The sequence below is a fragment of the Populus alba genome, chromosome 5, assembly GCF_005239225.2.
Source record: "Populus alba chromosome 5, ASM523922v2, whole genome shotgun sequence".
Classification (NCBI taxonomy): domain Eukaryota; kingdom Viridiplantae; phylum Streptophyta; class Magnoliopsida; order Malpighiales; family Salicaceae; genus Populus; species Populus alba.
The window spans coordinates 6,400,842-6,418,217 of NC_133288.1; the positions used below are offsets into that span (position 1 = coordinate 6,400,842).

Here is a 17,376-nt window from a genome sequence, read left to right on the forward strand (position 1 = left end):
TCATACTCAAACTTGAGAAATAATGAGGGAAGCTCTAAAATAAGAAAAACTTTATAGTATGTAGAGAGTAATTAGTGATATGTTATTTGTTATTTTTTAAGAGTTTATTTTGAAAAAAGAGACATACAATGAAGAAATAATATAAAATTTATGACCAACTAAAAATGATAAAAATATATTTATCTAGGATTTCTCTTTCTTATTTGTATCTTTTTATTTATTTTTAAATGGATCCTACATGGTAGTCTCTAGTTATTCCTTAAACACCATAAAATTATTCCTAAAATAAAAGAGGTTTTGTGTAACAACATGGAAATTTAATTGCATTTTTAATCATTAATTTCCATTTTTATTTATGATGCAACCCTTCCATTGCATGAATATTCATCTTATAAAAGATTTTTATTTCTTTTGATTTTCATTTAAATCATCAATTTCAAGCACTATGATAGATAAAATCTCTCTCTCTCTCTCTCTCTCTCATGCAAAACACACACACACATATAAACATGTGCACATTGTTAAGCATAAAAATTATATATCATGTGCTTCATATTGGATTTATATTCATATACAGTGAGTCAAATTTATTGATTTTTCTACATAGTTCCTACTTATGTGGCTGACTTAATTTTTTAAAATCGATAGCCCCCGCTCGTGTAGTCAACTTAAAATATTTGAAACACTAATTCTTTTTTTTTTTTTTTTTGTTTCTAAAATTCATTTCACATATAAACAAAAACTCACATTGACATTAAATAAATAAATAAGCAAAGGACAAGCACCTATCTACTCCAATCAAATGAGCTCCATCTGCTGAAGGTCTAGCTCTGAATGCCCCTCCTACTTCAATGAGAGATATTTTTATCAGTATATCACTAACTCAACTCATGAGGTATTCTTAAAAAAGTTCAAAAACTAGAAACTTATATCCAAATAGAACATGAACTTAAGGTTATAATATTAGATTTTTAGCCTAAAGCTCAAGAAACATAAGAATTTCATAGATATGACAGGATGAAATTGAAAAAATAATGTGCGACTCTAAAGGTCAATATAAAGATGAAATTGAAAAAAAAAATAAAAAAAAAATAACAATAATCAAATGAGTGGGAACCAAATATGATTCATGAAAAAAATTGAATGAGGATGAAATAAAAAAAAATTCTAATTTTATAAATTATTTCAAATAAAACAAATAATAATCAAAAGAGTAAGAACCAAATATGAAGGAAAAACAAATTGAAGGATTGCTTTGAAAAATTAAAGGGTTTGGCATGGAAATCAAGAAGAAGGTAGAAAAGAAGGAAGAAAAAAAAAAGATTGTTAGAGCCAAACCGAACATCTGTTGACCATACGTGTCGTCTACGCAAGGAGGTGTAGCCGAGTATATTTCTAACACGGCCCATGAAATTAATGTTTGGCAAGCCTCGTGATTTGCACTTGCCACCCAAAATGCGCGGATACAACCATCAAGCTGACGCGTGAACTGCACATGTCAACTACCTTTTTAATATTATTTATTTTCATTAAATTTCCAAATAGCCCCTCGATCTTTTTTATTATAAGAAAATGACCATAATAAAAATACAAAAAAAAAAAAACCGTGAAAGTAAGTTTAGCATATTTTGATTTTAAAAGTAATATAATCATTTTATTGTTTTGAAAAGATTAAAAAAGCTAAAATGCCCTTGCAAAAAAGGCCATTTTGGCTCCAATTTTTTCTTTATTGGCTTTTATTGCAAATGACAAAAAATCATTATATATAAGAACACACATTACAATGATGCTCTGATAATAGTGCTCATGATTAAACTAGAAAACAAATTAGAGTGGGAAAGGGGAGAATTAAGTGTTCCCAGTTTATCCTTGTGATGCCGTGCGAGCCAAGGCTCAAGCTGAAGGGAGATATCATAATTGCCGAGCATGGAGGCAAGTATTGAGACCACAAAGAAGAAGAACATAATATTGAGGCCTATGTACTATGTTGTATTGTTTATGACAACTAAATAGAATATGGATCGGTCAGAGATGCACCAAATCCAGCCCAGAGCCAAGCATGCAGTGCCGGAAATACCCTTTCTGGCTCTATATTGCAGAGACAAGACGCCTTCCAATTTTGCAGTTAAAATTACAGCAATAGACTGGTGAAGTTCCCACGGGAAAAGCTAAGTGATGATAATAATAATAATCTAACGATGCTGTAATGTATGGCCAGCAATCATCTCATCTGTAACAAAAAGGGGTGTCAATCGGTTATGTAGGCGAATCATATCAATAATAAAAGAATTCATCTCCAATCATTAAGAATTTGCTTTGCTAGCTATTAGTAATTATCTATTCAATTTTTTAATCTTTTTTTTGTCTGTAATTGAATCCAAGATCTTGCACGTATCAAGGTCATAGCAGCAGTATGCAAGCTGAGATTACAAAATAGAGAGTTCGAGGATTATATATTGGATAAAATTGAAGATTGAGGACCAAATGCACCATTGAACCAACAGCTATAACTATCACTGCTGATATCCTCAAGATCCAACCCGTGAAAACTAAAAAGAAGAGGCAAGCACGACCTCACAGGTGCATGATAAAATGGTCAACGAGAGTAATGAGTGTAATTCAATTAAGAATAAATTAGTAAATTCTTAAATAATCTTATTTATCATAACCTGACATGGCCTTTAAGTCTAGTTTTTTAAGGAACCCTTTAATATTATTATTATTATTTATTAGTAGTGTTTGAAAAATCAGCTTCGCTGGCGACTATCCTTTTATGCTTTCACGTTGGCAGGGGCTCACATGGCTCTCACTTGTATCATTCAAAACACAGGAAATTTTTATTTAAAAATAAAATAAAGGCCAAGGTAGATACCCATTAAAAGGAAGAAAAATCAAGAACCACCTTAAAGATGTCTTTTCCCTTTCACTGCTGTTAGTGTTTGTGGTGTCTTTCTTTTCCATACTTTCCTGAACTTACTTTCTCTCGTTGAGAAAGGCATTACATAGCTGCTGACAGTTTTATAAGAATTCTTGATCGTGATCATAATGGAAATGCCTCGAAGAGCATTACTGAAGGTTATCGTTCTGGGCGATAGCGGGTATGCATCTTCTTTTTTCTTTTTTTTTTTTTCCTTGCTGAAGTTAGCTAATGTTCATGTTGATTTCTTATTTGAATGGATTTTCTATTCAATTCTCATGAAATTCGTTTTCTTTCCTCTTACTTTCTTGTGATTTTCCAGGGTGGGAAAGACTTCTTTGATGAATCAGTATCCGTTACATGATGATAATTATAATTTTCTTTTCTCTTTTTCAATGATTATGAGAACTTCCATTAAAGCGTCCCTTTTTCATTCTTGTCACCTTTACATTAAGCACATGTCCCGGAAGAAAAATAGAAGAGCACTTCGGTATGCAATGCCATGTTTTGTCAACTGCCAAGGACAATAGTACTAAAAAATTAAATGTTGCAAAATTGTGGTGCATACTGCATTGCATTTATGTTTTTGCTGCCTTCAGACACCATTTGTTGGGCTGTTAACAGCTTTTCAGATACGTATATAAGAAGTTTAGCCAGCAGTATAAAGCTACGATTGGAGCTGATTTTGTCACCAAGGAAGTACAGATTGATGCCAAACTGGTGACTTTGCAAGTGAGTAAAGAATTATCTTTCAATTCTATTTGAAATAGAAAGGAAAATCTTTTGCAAGCTACAATTGCTGATATAATGTATGTTACGTACGTGTTAATGCCAGATATGGGACACGGCGGGGCAGGAGAGGTTTCAGAGTTTAGGATCAGCGTTTTACAGAGGGGCAGATTGCTGTGTTCTTGTATACGATGTAAATATACAGAAATCATTTGAAATACTTAATAATTGGCATAAGGAATTTGTCAAACAGGTATCGAAAAGTGCATTACCTTTCTGTGCTCCGTTTTTTATTTCACTGTACTGGGCATTCTTGAACAGTTCATTAGTATAGAATAGGTTTGCGTCCTTGCAGTACCTTAAGCAACTGATTAATTATTATGACCATGGCAAACTAACTTTAATGTTTTTCCTTGCACATTTTTTTATGTTGTGGCTACGTGCTAAACGGCATTTACAGCTTATAATTTTGATCATGGATATGAAAAGGTTTACAAATCATCTTCAGTTTAAGGTGTCTAAAGTTACAACGTTGGAAATTGCAGTGTCCGCAGGGATGGCAATGGAAATGTGATTACTGTACTTAAACAACTTATATAACAATCCTGAAGTTCAGCAATTAGATTTATAGAAACTAAACTCGACGAGATTTGCTGGGAAACCTCTTGAATTGTCTGAAAATCTGCGGTTTTGTATTTACATCAGTTAAAAAAATGCTTACATGCTGTAACACAATCCTCCTCTTCTTCTTTTTTCTTTTTTATGCACGGGTGACAATTTTCAATCCTTTTACCTATTTTGTATCTCAATGGCAGGCAGATCCAGTCGATCCTGAGGCATTCCCTTTTATATTATTTGGGAACAAAATCGACGTAGATGGTGGAAGCAGCCGAGTGGTATAGATGCATGCTAACTGCTAAATGCTGAAGTGCAATATCAGTGTCATCAGTTGAGTTTTTCTTCATTTTCCCCTTAAAAAATACATTAACGTGCAGGTTTCGGAGAAAACGGCCAGAGAATGGTGTGCTTCCAGGGGAGACATACCATACTTTGAGACCTCAGCAAAAGAGGGTTACAATGTTCATGAAGCATTTCTTTGTGTTGCAAAAATGGCACTAGCAGGTGAACATGAACAGGAACATGACATGTAAGTATACCAGTAGACTTGTTGATTATCAACATCAGTTCTTGCTACCCTTTCTGTTAAATATATTAACATCAATTTGTCAGACAACAATCTTAACCCAATAGCTTAAAATATAATTTATATTATTCTTTAACACACCCCTTCAAGTGAAAGCCCATGGCTTGAAACTTGCATAAGTTCACACTATCTTGTGTTTAATTTTTAACAAATAAATGGGGGTAATGAGATTTGAACCCGTGACTACTTTATTCATAAAGGCTTTGATACCATATTAAAAAACTATTTCAACCCAATAGCTTAAACTGTTGGATAAAATCTCAAGATATGATTTATATTATTCTCTAACAAACTTCGTATCCCCATCAATGCAATAAGCTGGCTGTATTTTCAGAGAAGCTTTTGCGCAGACCTTTTTTCCAAGACATGTGAATGGTCATGGAATCCCTTGTGATCATTGCCTCACCTGTAAACAGACTTCCATAAATTTAAGAAATCATCAGCAATTTGCGTTCCAAAACATTCAATCAACTCACGTTTTGTGAGTCCCTTTCACATCGAAAACTCATGTTCTTGATCCTTTTTGCAGTTACTTTCCGGGTATATCAGAAACTGTTTCAGAAGTCGAGCAAAGGGGAGGCTGTGCGTGTTGAAGTTGGCTACCAAGGGATTGGATGTCTGGAAATTCAACCTTCTCATATGTTTCATTCTTTATTATTTATGTATTATGATGCTGTTCATTTGGGATTCAGAGGTGTTTTTATTGTTTGTATTTTATGCGTATCTACAGCTAATTAACTAGCACACTCACCATTAGACTGATAGATTATTTATTTTGTAACTCTATTTTACAAAAAGAGACGCTAAACCACTACCAAAACTCTATTTACTGAATTAATATAGCTGCTAAAATTAAAATTATGTCTGTGGCTTACCGTATTTGTTTTGCATTTTAAAAACACTTATAAATAAATTTAATTTTTTTTATTTTTTTTTACTTTAAATTAATATTTTTTTTATTTTTTCAGATCATTTTGATGTATTAATATAAATATATATATATATATATATATTATTTTAAATAAAAAATACTTTAAAAGATAATCATAACTATATTTTCAATCAGGCTCTTTAGCTTTGAAAAGAATTGACATATTTGTGACGATGTGGATATACTGATAGCTCATTTTCATTATTTGTTAAAATATTCTTATTTTTTTTTGAAATTGAATGCATAAAAATACAAATATAAGTAATTTAACTACTTCATTTATCATTGACAAATTATATGTGCATTTTTTTTTATTGTAGGTTCAACGAATTATGAAGTGTGAGCTAATTGAAAATTAATGTTCAACAAATAAATCGTACTTATTTTGTTTCTCTTTTAAAGTGTATTCATAAAATGAGCAAAATTTTATTTTGATGACATGTTTATGACAAAAATTAAAAATATGAATTATTTGGATTGTGTCTTGCCTATCCTTATACTCATGTCATGCTAATCTAGCCTAAGTGTGCTAGCCACCAAGGCTGGGCCCGGGGGATGAGACCTTGTTTTTTTCTTTAATTTGTTTTTTCATACAATGATTTTTTATAAATTTAAATTTAAATTTTTTCAAATGTTTTTATTTTCTTTTTTTCTCTTAATTTAATTAATTTCTATACTACAATGACTAATTAAATAGTTTTAAGGAATAACAAGAATTAAATTATAAATAACTCTTAAATCCACATTTATTTTTAAAATGAAACTTTGCCCAATTAATATTTGTATAATATAGTTTGATATTTAATAAATAAGTAATTTCATTATTTTGTTTCCACGAGCATGCTTGACTTGGTTTTTTTTCTCTTTAATTTCAACCTTTAATGTTGAGTTTTTATTGAATTGTTTTTTTTTTTAATGTTAATCCTTCAATTTTTTTATTTTAAATTATTTTTTTTAATTTTTTATCATATAAATAAATTTTAAAAAATATTATTAAACCCATTGAAGTTTATGATTTGGATTATAAATTTAGCAAATTAATTCAAGTTGATCATAATTAATCTAATATAACATCATCTTAATATTTTTTTATTTAAAAAATCATATTAAAAAAATTTATGTTTAAATATTTTGTGTTCAGCTCGTAATATAGAGCATGGGAAGTAACCTAGTTTTGCACTAAATATAACTCACAAGCTTCTTATGAAAATAATTAATTTTTTTCCTTATAAAATAAAATAATATGTCTGTCAACCTTTTGTATCCTTGCAACCATGTCCATTCTAAACTGGTTAAAGAAAAAAAAAAATCTAAAGTCATTAAGTTAATTTGATATTATAATTTTATAAAAAATATACTAAAATAGCTAGGCGTTCTATAGTAGCAATACATAACAATTATAAGTTTTTTTTTTCTAATTTTATCTGAGATGTTTTTTTTTAATTATACCCTTTTATGATCAATTTATTAAAATTTGTTCAAGAAAGACAAAATTCAACAAAAGATGACCAAAAGTGTAAAAAGAAGAAATCCTATAACCAATCTTAAATTCATGCAAGAAAATACCTTTCAGCCGACCAACTTAACCTTTTTCTGTTTTATAGTCCTTATAGTTTTTGAATTTTTTTTTTATTTGAATAGTTCCTTTTTATTATTATGTTTTAGACTCTAGGTTTGAGAAATGAGTGAAAACTTGTTGGAAAAAAAAAAAAAAAGGAATAGAAAAACATTAGTTAATTATATTCCTCCAACAACATAAAAAATTAATTTTAATGTCAATGAGTTTCATTTAATAAGATAAGTTTCATGAAGATGTTTTTATACCTTTAATTTGCTTGAAAAAATAGATTACAATCTAGAGAAAAAATTATTTTTTTATACCAGTGCATTAAAATTATTTGAAAATTAAAAAAATTAATTTGAAGTAAAGAAAAAAATTTCAAATTAAAAAAAATACTTTTAAAACGCAAAAACAAATAAAATTTTACAAAACTCAATTAAAAAAACATGTAAAAATTACTTTTCACAAAAACTATATTTTAAACTCAATTTTTTAAAAAACCTCACAATATAAAATATAATTTGATATATTACTAAATATTTTATTGTAATTTTTACATGGCAATCATCAAAGCTAAAGCTAAACAAGGACCTAAAGATAATCTAAGAATAATATCATCACATAAAAGACGAAAAACATCCTATTATTGTACACTCACATATACGACAGAAGAAGTTTTTTTCAATGGCAAACAGCCAAACACACCAAGAAAGAAAATCTTCTTCCATTCGCATAACAGCCTTAAAATTTCCGTCCAAATAAAATAAAAAGAAAAACCTCAAAAAATTACAACACCATGTATTTATTATAAAAATATCAAAAACAAAATGAAGAAAACGTGAAGTAATATTTGACTACCTAGCCGTTCAACTTACAAGGACCTGTAATCAAATCTTGAACGGCTACGATCTTCTAATCAAACCTTAATCAATCCATCCCCTCAGGAGGCAAGGAGAAGTCCACAAATGGCGTTTTTCTCTTCGACAGCAGCACCACCGCCCTCTCCTCTTCTTCCATCGCCAAATTACACTAGTACAAAAGCTCTCTCTTTCTCTTCGCCTCCAAATTCTCTCTCGTTCCGATTCTCGAAATCAAATTTCAGCCGTCAAAACCATCCCCTCTCCCTTCGATCAACTTCATCTCCAGGTAATTCATTTCGATTCAATACAGCTCTCTTGTAAATTATTATAACAGCATGGGACTGTAATTGTTATTATGGTCGATGATTACAGCTGCGCCGCCGTCGGAGGGGGTGGCGCCGGCGATATCCGTGACGGAGAATGCGTTGAAGCATTTGAATAGGATTAAAAATGATAGAGATGAAGATCTATGCTTAAGAATTGGGGTCAAACAAGGTGGATGCTCTGGCATGTCTTACACCATGGATCTTGAAAATCGAGCCAATGCTAGACCTGATGATTCTATCATTGAATACAACGGATTTGCAATTGGTATGCGTTTCTGTTAGCAGCCTCTTTTCCCCCCCTGTTCTTGTAAATGTTGGCGCGTATAGATTGGACTGGACTGGAGGGATCGTGGGACAAGTGTTTGTTCATTTCTAGCTGGGCACCAAATTCTAGTCAAAATTAGGTTGTTCCGCGCAGTCCCATTTAGCCAACCACACTCTCGGTATGTTGCTCCTTCACTTGCATAAAAGCGGGAGTCAGCATGATTGTCAGTGAATCATTTTTACGTGAGTGGGGTTGGGAGTACCCAATAGTCCCCCCCCCCCATCGCTCTCTCTTGTTGTAGTATTTTGCGAATAGGGTTTGTCGAAAGATGAGAAATTGTGCTTAGGGAGTGTTTGAGACGCATGATTGGATAAAAATGGGTTTTGTAAGCTAGATGGTACTGAAGATCATGGGTTTTGTAAGTCAGATGGTACTGAAGATCATGCGTTTAACGTAGTGGTTGATTTAGGAGGATTTTGATATAAGGCCGTTAAGTTGATGTGGTGAGTGGTTATTGTTTAAGTCAGAAATGCCATAATTATAGGGTAATGAAAATATGAATGAGTGTCATGGATATAGATTTATTGGGTGAGTTGGGTTGAAGAGGAAAACATTCATGTAGGATGTAATGGGATTTTCTCTTCCATGAATGATATGTGCAAGTTGATTCATCTATTCTCTTTGGTGAAACGTGGTGTCTTTGATCCTGTAGTAGCAATAAAAAAATTGTTGGTTGGCTGTCCTCTACGGTAAACAAACTATCTCTTTCATTAGTTGTAATAACCTTAACCCTTAATAAAAGGCATCATGGAATGAAGGCAAGTTCAGTTTCTATCAAAATAACCAGTGTTTCTAGGAGGTTTATCTGCTGGTTCCCTTCCAAGTAAACCCTAATTTGGTTCTGATTGCTTTCTCAAGAAGGCTAACTAGGACAACATATGCAGAGCTAAACCTGATCTGACTTCCATCAACAGACTAACTAGGTCCCAATCTGTAGCCAAACCAAATCAGGCTGCCTAGCCTTCCAATGTGGTGATGTTTTTATTGAAAATCTCAGCTTGAACTGTATCATCATTCAAATGAACATCTCTGTAGTAATTATCGAGTGTTTAAAAGTACAAACCCCAATTGCAGCATAATTCTTTTTGTTGGTTATTCGAAAATGCAATATTAGACCCTGAACATATTCATTTCTTTGACTCTTGATGGTACACTTTATTCTGTGCTGATTTTATCTTCTTGCAAATCATCAAACTATGTTGTTATGTAGAAGCTTTTGACAAGTCCTAATAAATCCTGGTTGCAACTTTTTGGTGTTTTAAAATTTAAATCTTAATTTTTGACGTGCTTCTCTTGTATATCATTGTCTTTTTATTTTGTGGTTCAAAATTGACTTGCTAAAGGCACCTAATTTGAGCCCTTATTTGTCCCTTCTTTGATTTCATTAATTCTAGTAGTCGTGGCAACAGTATTTGTTTTAGCATGGATACTGGATCTTGGAGTTGGAATTTTGCCTTTGTTCTGATTTCTGGAAGCCAACATCTATCTCTTTCATAAAAAATAAGTACCATCTGTTTGTCTTGCTTAAACATTGTAAGAAGCTTGCAGATTTGACACTACCCTCCTCTGCGTATGGGAAACAGGATTATGCCTGTAGAAATTATAGGTTATTTTTTACAATAAATTTACATTTTTCTGTTTGTTTTGCAGTTTGTGATCCAAAGAGCCTCCTCTTCCTATTTGGCATGCAATTGGATTATAGCGATGCTCTTATTGGTGGAGGTTTCTCTTTCAAGAACCCAAATGCAACGAAGACATGTGGTTGTGGTAAATCCTTTGCAGCATAGATGTGTAGTGATGTGTACAAAATATTTAACAGAGAACATGCACAACTCTGAAATTGTTACCGACTTTATGTTGAAGATGCGTGTACATGAGAAAATAATTTATAGTTTATGTAGTCTTTTGGCAATTATGGAGCTTGGAAGATAGTAATCATAGAGGTTTGGATGAGCACTTCAGCTGCAAAAATACCCACCAACAATTAAACGAATTAATCAACCAAGAGTACCTCTCTCAACAGAACAAAAATAGAATTTTTATATACCGAGAATGAATGATGAAATTAGGTGGAGTTTGCCTGCACATTTTGAAGCCCAGCTTTGCATTCTTCAAGAGAAACATACAATTTTAGTGAAAACTTTCCATGCTTCCAGTAATTAGCGGTTACACGAAGATATTTCAAAGGAAGGTTGGCTCTTTTGAAAATGCCCTTCAGCTATACGACAGCATGGGTTTGATTTTTGGAAAAAAAGATTAAAATTCTTATTTCTTGAAATTTAAATATTTCAGTGCTCAAGTAATATTGAGATTTTGCTATTTTTTATTAAAAAAATATATTTGAACAATTCTGAGCAATTTTTATATATATATTTATATAATTTAACAGCAGTTTTAACATGAAAAAAACATCATTATTCGATTAAAAAAGACCTTGACACGGTATAGCATATTAAAGAATTAGATAAGAATTAAAAATGTAAAGATACCAATTATGTAGATGCATATCTTGTCATTTGCCCATATCCACATTAAGTGCTATGGATAATTATATTATAATTATAATTATAAGAATCTCTAAATGTGAAATACCTCTTGCAAAATAACTTTTTTCATGCGCTTATATTTTATTATTGTGGATTTTTTGTTATAATTTTTTTTTATTTTTGATCCTTTATTTATTTTTTATCGGTTGTAATTTTTTAGGGACAAATTAAAGTTTAATTACTTCAAAATTGTTGACTAGAAACAAAATTAAAAAGAGCACCATAGTGAAAAAAAGAGAAAATAGGTGGTAGTTTCAAAATTATGTCAAAACATTCATTTTTATCCTTTTACTTGTCACATTATAAATTATTAGATCAAAATTGATTTTCTAAAAAATTAATTTTAATCCAAAAACTTTATTTTTTTTTATTTTTATTTCTTAGTTTGAGAGAAAATAGATGGATTTCAGTGTTAAAGAGAAAAATCTTGGTTGACACCGATTTTAGTCATAAAAAGATTCGATTTTAGTGTCAATAAATTTCATTTGATGAGGGAACTTTATCCTGGATGTTATTTGTCATTTTTCTTAAAATATAATATCTAAGCTTGGAAAAGTTCTTGGTTTTAAGTTGATTTTGAGTTTTTAAGATGATTTTTTTTTTTTTTGAGATCATATTTGAACTTATTAAGATATTTAAGTATTTTATAGGTATTTTGAGTAAAAACATGTTGAAAATAAGTTTCTAAACCAAAAAATTATAAGCTCTCGTTTTTCAGCCACCATTGTAGTAAGAATAAAGGAAAAAAAAATGACAACGCATTATTTATTTTTATTTTTTAATTTTTGAAAAAAACCCAAATGAGCTAAGCATATGCGTTTGGCTAGATAGGCCCAACAACGCTTAACTTTTTTTTTTTTTCCTCTAATTTTATTTTTTCAACTTGATCCTTTTTTAATATGTACTTTTAAATAATTTTTATTTATATTTAAATCAATACCTCCTTTTCTCTTATTTCTTAGATTGTTTATTTAGCCTTTTATTTTAAATAATGATTTTTTTAATTATTTTTATATGTATTTAATATTTTAAAGTGATTATTCTAATTCATCTATTTTTTGAATGTTTTATATAAATAAAATTTATTTTAAAAAAATACATATTATTCTTAAATAATATTTTTAATAAGTGTAATCTTATATAATATTTTTTTTAAAATAAATTTTATATTTATATGTATTTTTATTATCATTTAATTAAATAAAAAAATAATTTTAACAGTTAAATTCATGGTTAAATGGCTAGTATTATAAGATTAAATATATATCTGTCTTTTGATTTTTTTTCAAATAGAACCCTCTCAAACTAGATCCAACGGTGCGAAAACAAGGGCTGGCCTACTCCTCAAAAACACACTCTCTCTCCCTCCGTGCCTCTCTTCCGCTCAGGTCGGATTTCAGCGGTCATAAAAAACGAAGACCAAACAACCCTACTCCTTCGATTTGAAAAAAAAAGAAGGAAGAAGAAGAAGAAGAAATCATGGCTTTCAGTTATCGCCTCTTATCCAGATCCAAACAGGTTTTGCTTTTCTTCTCTCTATTCCAGATCATTTACCTCCTTTCCAATCATCCATTATTTTCTTGACGCTGGATTCCGATTCCTCTTAAGTTAATCAAATTCTGAATCCATCTACTCTGTTTTTCTTTCATTATTTTTTTGCTTTAGTGAACAGGAAGAAATATTAGGGATTTCTTTGGGTCACTGTGATGCCTTTTCTTTTCCTATGATTATTTTTCTGATGAAAATGGAATTATATGTTGGTTGGGATTATTTTTATGGGAAATTCCAAATATCATGCGGGTTTCTTTAGAGATATAATTTTGGAATTATTATCAATTTTTATAAAGAGAGGTGCAAGGTTCTTCGTTCGATTATTGGGATTTTGTATTCATTAATATTGATTTTGTGGTTTATAAATTTTTTGTGAATTTTGGGTTTATGCAGTTGTATGGAAGTCAAGCCATTTTGAATCAGCAACTTGCTTTTCCAGTTCGTTATTATGCAAAAGAGGCAGCTCCCGATGGGTTTAAGGGAGATGGTCAGTAACCCTGTAAACTTCTCTTATTAAATGGGTTTTTCTCACACTTTTGTTCTTTGATGATATTGTGCAAAATGTAGCTTTGTCACTTGCAAAGCACGATGCTTTGGGGAGACAAGTGCTGGACCTAAAAGTTGAATGTTATTGGCTATTATAACTCTACGCATTGTGCTATGAGCTTGAAAAAATATTTTACGAAGCTCGGGAAATATTATACAATGTCACTAGCCTACTCACTAGCAGTGGCTTCTGTTGTTTATGTTTGTACTTTGTAAATTTTAACAGCACAATAAAGCATTAACAACCTTACTACCTTTCAACCCTAATCTTTTGGGCTAACAGCCAACCCCAACTAGTTTTGGATTGAGGCTTTGTTGTTGATGTTGTTGTCAGGTTTTTCTTTTCCTATAGCATGTTTTGAGCATTGCTCTTGGGGAAAAAAAGAATCCTTTGTGTTGTAAAATTGATTTTAGTTAACTTTGGTTGGTGCTTGCTCACTTTACTTTTGATACCTTGGATCTAATAGATTCAATTGCAATATTATGCCTTGCAACAACACTGCTATCACATACATGTTGTGCATCTGTTTTGTTCACTTGTCTGAACGTGAATCATGTCATCATAACTTGTTTATGTATTATGCCTCTTTTACTGCTGAAACTTGTGGCAAATATAGAAGCAAATTAACAAGTTTGAAATTCTGTATGTATTCTGGGGGAACCTTCAAGCTTTTGTTTCTTCCACAACACCGAGCTGGATGTCTTATTGTTCCTGTAGATGGTGATCACATTGATTTATGTTGTTGCCCTATATTCTTATTAGGATACTTTTACAGTTCAGTTCAAAGTAAAATATGTGGTAATCATCATTATTTGTTCCCGAATTGATGATTTTTAATAACATTTTTCACTCTAGGTAGAAGCAGTTTTATTTGCAGTGAACATCTTGATGATTTGGTAACTTGATGCAAATTGTGTTGCTTTGAACTAAACAGAGATGTTGAAGGACATCTTTCGGGACCTCAAGAAACAATTTGATACAGCCATTGGAGTTTTTCGGAAGGAAAAGATCATCATTGATCCCGAGGATCCAGCTGCTGTGTCTCATTATGCGAAGGTCATGAAGACAGCTAGAGAGAAGTAAGTCATTTCTATTCTTCTATATTCTGATAGTTTCTCAACTTTCTCCAGAGGTGTTTCAGTATTTAGCATTGTTCTTTGTTTTTGGTGAGCATTTGGTTTGATGCTGATGAATCTTTCATCGAGTGGAGTTATATGCATTGTTTGTGCTGAATTTGGCACACTTGCATTTTAATGATCTATGATGTATTTACTGGTCATATGTTATGCCTTTGCAGGGCTGGCTTGTTATCGGAATCACAAAGGATCCAGTATACTATCGAAGAAGAAACAAAAGATATTCCAGATGCTCGAACATATTTTTTGCAATTGCAGGAAATAAGAATCAAGTATTTGTTTTTTCTTTTCTTTTCCAAGGTCTTGTTTAAACTGGATATTATTGCTGCAGCAATTGAAGCTTCATGTCATATATGTCTGTATTTATTATGAATTATCATTTTACTAGGATGTAGAAGAAACTGCTATTTTTTCCTCCCTGTGGACCTGAAATTAAACCTCACATCTGTAGTAACTGACGTGCAATTCATTTTGTTATAATTCCTCAAAATTATGATTCTCAACATCTCTTTGTCGCATTTCTTATTTGTAATGTAATGATGGATGTGGGTTTTCCCCTGTAGGAGAGATCTCCCTGATGAGCTTGGTGTAGAGGCTATGATTATGGATGCATTGGAAAAGGTTGAAAAGGAAATTAAGAAACCTCTGATGAGGAACGATAAGAAAGGAATGGCACTTCTTATGGCTGAATTTGATAAGATTAATACGAAGTAAGTTTTGTTCTATCAACTGAATCCGAATCCTTATTCTTGTTTGCTTTTTCTTTGTTGAATGAAGATGTGCTTTATCTTACCGATATGAAATGTTCTTGATGAAGTTCATTCTTGTTGCGTGATCATTCTCTGTCTTTTGAAACCTGAAGAATATGCAGACCTTGGCTGTATGATGACTTATGGATGTTCTCTCTTATTCGACAGATGAAACATCTAATGCATTGGTTTGCAAAAGAATGTGTCTTTGCCTAGAGGACTTACTTTAAAAAGTATGTCTGTACAGGATTGGAATTGTCAATGTAACTATGTTGATCTACTATTACCAGCAAATAATTTGTGTTTGTTAAACTCCCGCTGTTGCAGTTGGTAGCTCTAGTGCTAGTGCTGAAGCGGTGAGTTTGATATGGAGATGGTATCCAAGTGTTTCTTTTCTTTTCCTGGTTTCTTTATGGTGGCTAATGTCTGATAATTTTGTTCATTAGTTGGAATTTGTAATATCACCTGGCATTTAGTTTGCGTTTTAGGATATATTTCAAAAGGGAATTTCAGACCCTTTTTTTTAATATATACATATATCTCCAGGCTTGGAGTTCGGAGGGAAGATCTGCCAAAATATGAAGAGGGGTTGGAACTTAAAATCGCAAAAGCTCAATTGGAGGAGCTGAAGAAGGATGCTGTTGAGGCTATGGAAACACAAAGGAAGAGGTATTTTGTTGTTTTTATGCTGTCTTTTTTATTTTGAACCTTGTGGTTCTAGATATGCGGGCTTCCTACTCTTGTCTTCAGTCGGGCAGTGAATAGATAGGAGGGATGTTGGTTTAGGTCCCATTTGTTGTATTTTCCTGGGATAGTGCTTTTTTCCAGATCTTTGTATCCCTGAAGAATGAGCACTGAATAGGGGTGTAGGTCAACCCAAACAGCCTAAATTTGACCTGGACTTGGCACAATTTTAAGCTCGATCAAACTCGTTCAGAGCATGATCCAAACTGAGCTTGAACAAAATTTTAAGCTTGTTTTAAAGTTGAGCCGAGCATGACCACCAGGTTGCTCAACCCGGTTTGTTCTCGATCACGGGGGCATTCTAGGTGTTTCTGTTAGAGTTTCAACGTGACTTGTTTTAGAGCAATAAAATCTGTGCTCTATATCTTTAGGAGTTTTAACAAGAATGAAAATAGGGATTAGATTGAGGACATTCTCAAATTTCATTATTTATTATATTTTCTTCTCTAATTTTGTCTTGAATTGAAGACGATTCCCAAAAAGGCTGCTCCTCTTGTACTAATTGTTTGGCAAAGAAATTCAACAAGGTATAATATCAGTAGTATTTTATATTCTGAAACCTTGAAGGACAATCTGGCTGGATGAATTTTGACTGTGACTTTAAGTTTACCCTTAGGTTCATTTTAAGCCACCAGGCCACATGAACCAACCTCAAAAAAAAAAATCTATACCTTGAGCTGAGCTTGAGCAGAATACCATTGAAATGGCTCGACTTCGACATGAGTTTGATTGGCAATTCAATCTACCCAAGCTGAGTTTGATTGAATCTTATATTCAGTTATGTTTTCACCCCTATAATTGAATTTCGGTATTGATACTTGTTTTTTTTTTTCAGGGAGGAATTTAAGAATGAGGAAGCGGTTGATGTGAAGTCTTTGGACATCCGGAACTTTCTCTGAATCGTGCATGGCTTATTAATTGTTTGACTTGAATTTGAACTTTGTTGAGGCGCAAGACCTGGAATGCGGGAAATAACCAATCTGTTTTGCTTTGATAAATAAAAAGGTTTTGAATCACAGCTATGGCAACTGAGTAGATATTATGCCATCTTTTGTTAATTCAACTCAATAGCGAGAAGGGAACTGGTGTTATGTTGCACATGTCTTGGAATGAATTCGTCTTAGAAACTTGCTTCTCTTTGTCGACTAATTTTCTTCCGCTTCCCGCGGCATCGAAACCTCTACATAAGTACCGTACTACGTTATGTAGTCTGCGACCCTGTTGAGTTAAATGGCTGTTTAAACGTCAGC

At 32.0% G+C, this 17,376-nt stretch overlaps 3 protein-coding genes across 4 annotated transcripts; all 3 read left to right on the plus strand.

Moving 5' to 3' along the window:
* The first annotated feature begins 2,894 nt into the window (after positions 1–2,894).
* On the plus strand, positions 2,895–5,711 carry LOC118039150 (ras-related protein Rab7). Of its 2 annotated transcripts, none has more exons than XM_035045772.2 (7): positions 2,895–3,098; positions 3,240–3,266; positions 3,550–3,649; positions 3,753–3,839; positions 4,462–4,542; positions 4,642–4,793; positions 5,380–5,711. In XM_035045772.2, exons 1-7 carry the CDS (start codon positions 3,046–3,048, stop codon positions 5,441–5,443), a joined length of 564 nt encoding a protein of 187 aa, XP_034901663.1. In that variant the 5' UTR covers positions 2,895–3,045; the 3' UTR covers positions 5,444–5,711. The 2 variants fall into 2 exon arrangements, with proteins under 2 accessions (XP_034901663.1, XP_034901656.1); XM_035045765.2 differs by having other exon boundaries at positions 2,897–3,098; positions 3,753–3,899.
* Positions 5,712–8,189: 2,478 nt separating this feature from the next.
* LOC118039140 (iron-sulfur assembly protein IscA, chloroplastic) lies at positions 8,190–10,765 on the plus strand. Its single transcript, XM_035045755.2, has 3 exons — positions 8,190–8,488; positions 8,575–8,793; positions 10,504–10,765. Exons 1-3 carry the CDS (start codon positions 8,308–8,310, stop codon positions 10,638–10,640), a joined length of 537 nt encoding a protein of 178 aa, XP_034901646.1. The 5' UTR covers positions 8,190–8,307; the 3' UTR covers positions 10,641–10,765.
* A 1,941-nt stretch (positions 10,766–12,706) lies between these two features.
* On the plus strand, positions 12,707–17,255 carry LOC118039129 (probable ATP synthase 24 kDa subunit, mitochondrial). The gene is made up of 7 exons (XM_035045744.2): positions 12,707–12,917; positions 13,344–13,437; positions 14,432–14,576; positions 14,795–14,905; positions 15,197–15,343; positions 15,929–16,051; positions 16,962–17,255. The coding sequence occupies exons 1-7, from the start codon at positions 12,879–12,881 to the stop codon at positions 17,023–17,025; spliced, it is 723 nt and encodes a 240-aa protein (XP_034901635.1). The 5' UTR covers positions 12,707–12,878; the 3' UTR covers positions 17,026–17,255.
* Positions 17,256–17,376: the final 121 nt, after the last annotated feature.

What these genes read in the sequence shown, in the direction of transcription:
- LOC118039150 (XM_035045765.2), top strand. Translation starts at nt 3,046, where the DNA reads ATGGAAATGCCTCGAAGAGCATTACTGAAGGTTATCGTTCTGGGCGAT. An exon ending in AAGACTTCTTTGATGAATCA is followed by an intron (nt 3,267 to 3,549) that starts GTATCCGTTACA and finishes ACAGCTTTTCAG; the next exon opens with ATACGTATATAAGAAGTTTA. An exon ending in ATGGTGGAAGCAGCCGAGTG is followed by an intron (nt 4,543 to 4,641) that starts GTATAGATGCAT and finishes ATTAACGTGCAG; the next exon opens with GTTTCGGAGAAAACGGCCAG.
- LOC118039140 (XM_035045755.2), top strand. Translation starts at nt 8,308, where the DNA reads ATGGCGTTTTTCTCTTCGACAGCAGCACCACCGCCCTCTCCTCTTCTT. An exon ending in TCGATCAACTTCATCTCCAG is followed by an intron (nt 8,489 to 8,574) that starts GTAATTCATTTC and finishes CGATGATTACAG; the next exon opens with CTGCGCCGCCGTCGGAGGGG. An exon ending in ATACAACGGATTTGCAATTG is followed by an intron (nt 8,794 to 10,503) that starts GTATGCGTTTCT and finishes TTTGTTTTGCAG; the next exon opens with TTTGTGATCCAAAGAGCCTC.
- LOC118039129 (XM_035045744.2), top strand. Translation starts at nt 12,879, where the DNA reads ATGGCTTTCAGTTATCGCCTCTTATCCAGATCCAAACAG. An exon ending in TTGCAGGAAATAAGAATCAA is followed by an intron (nt 14,906 to 15,196) that starts GTATTTGTTTTT and finishes TTTCCCCTGTAG; the next exon opens with GAGAGATCTCCCTGATGAGC. An exon ending in TTTGATAAGATTAATACGAA is followed by an intron (nt 15,344 to 15,928) that starts GTAAGTTTTGTT and finishes ATATATCTCCAG; the next exon opens with GCTTGGAGTTCGGAGGGAAG.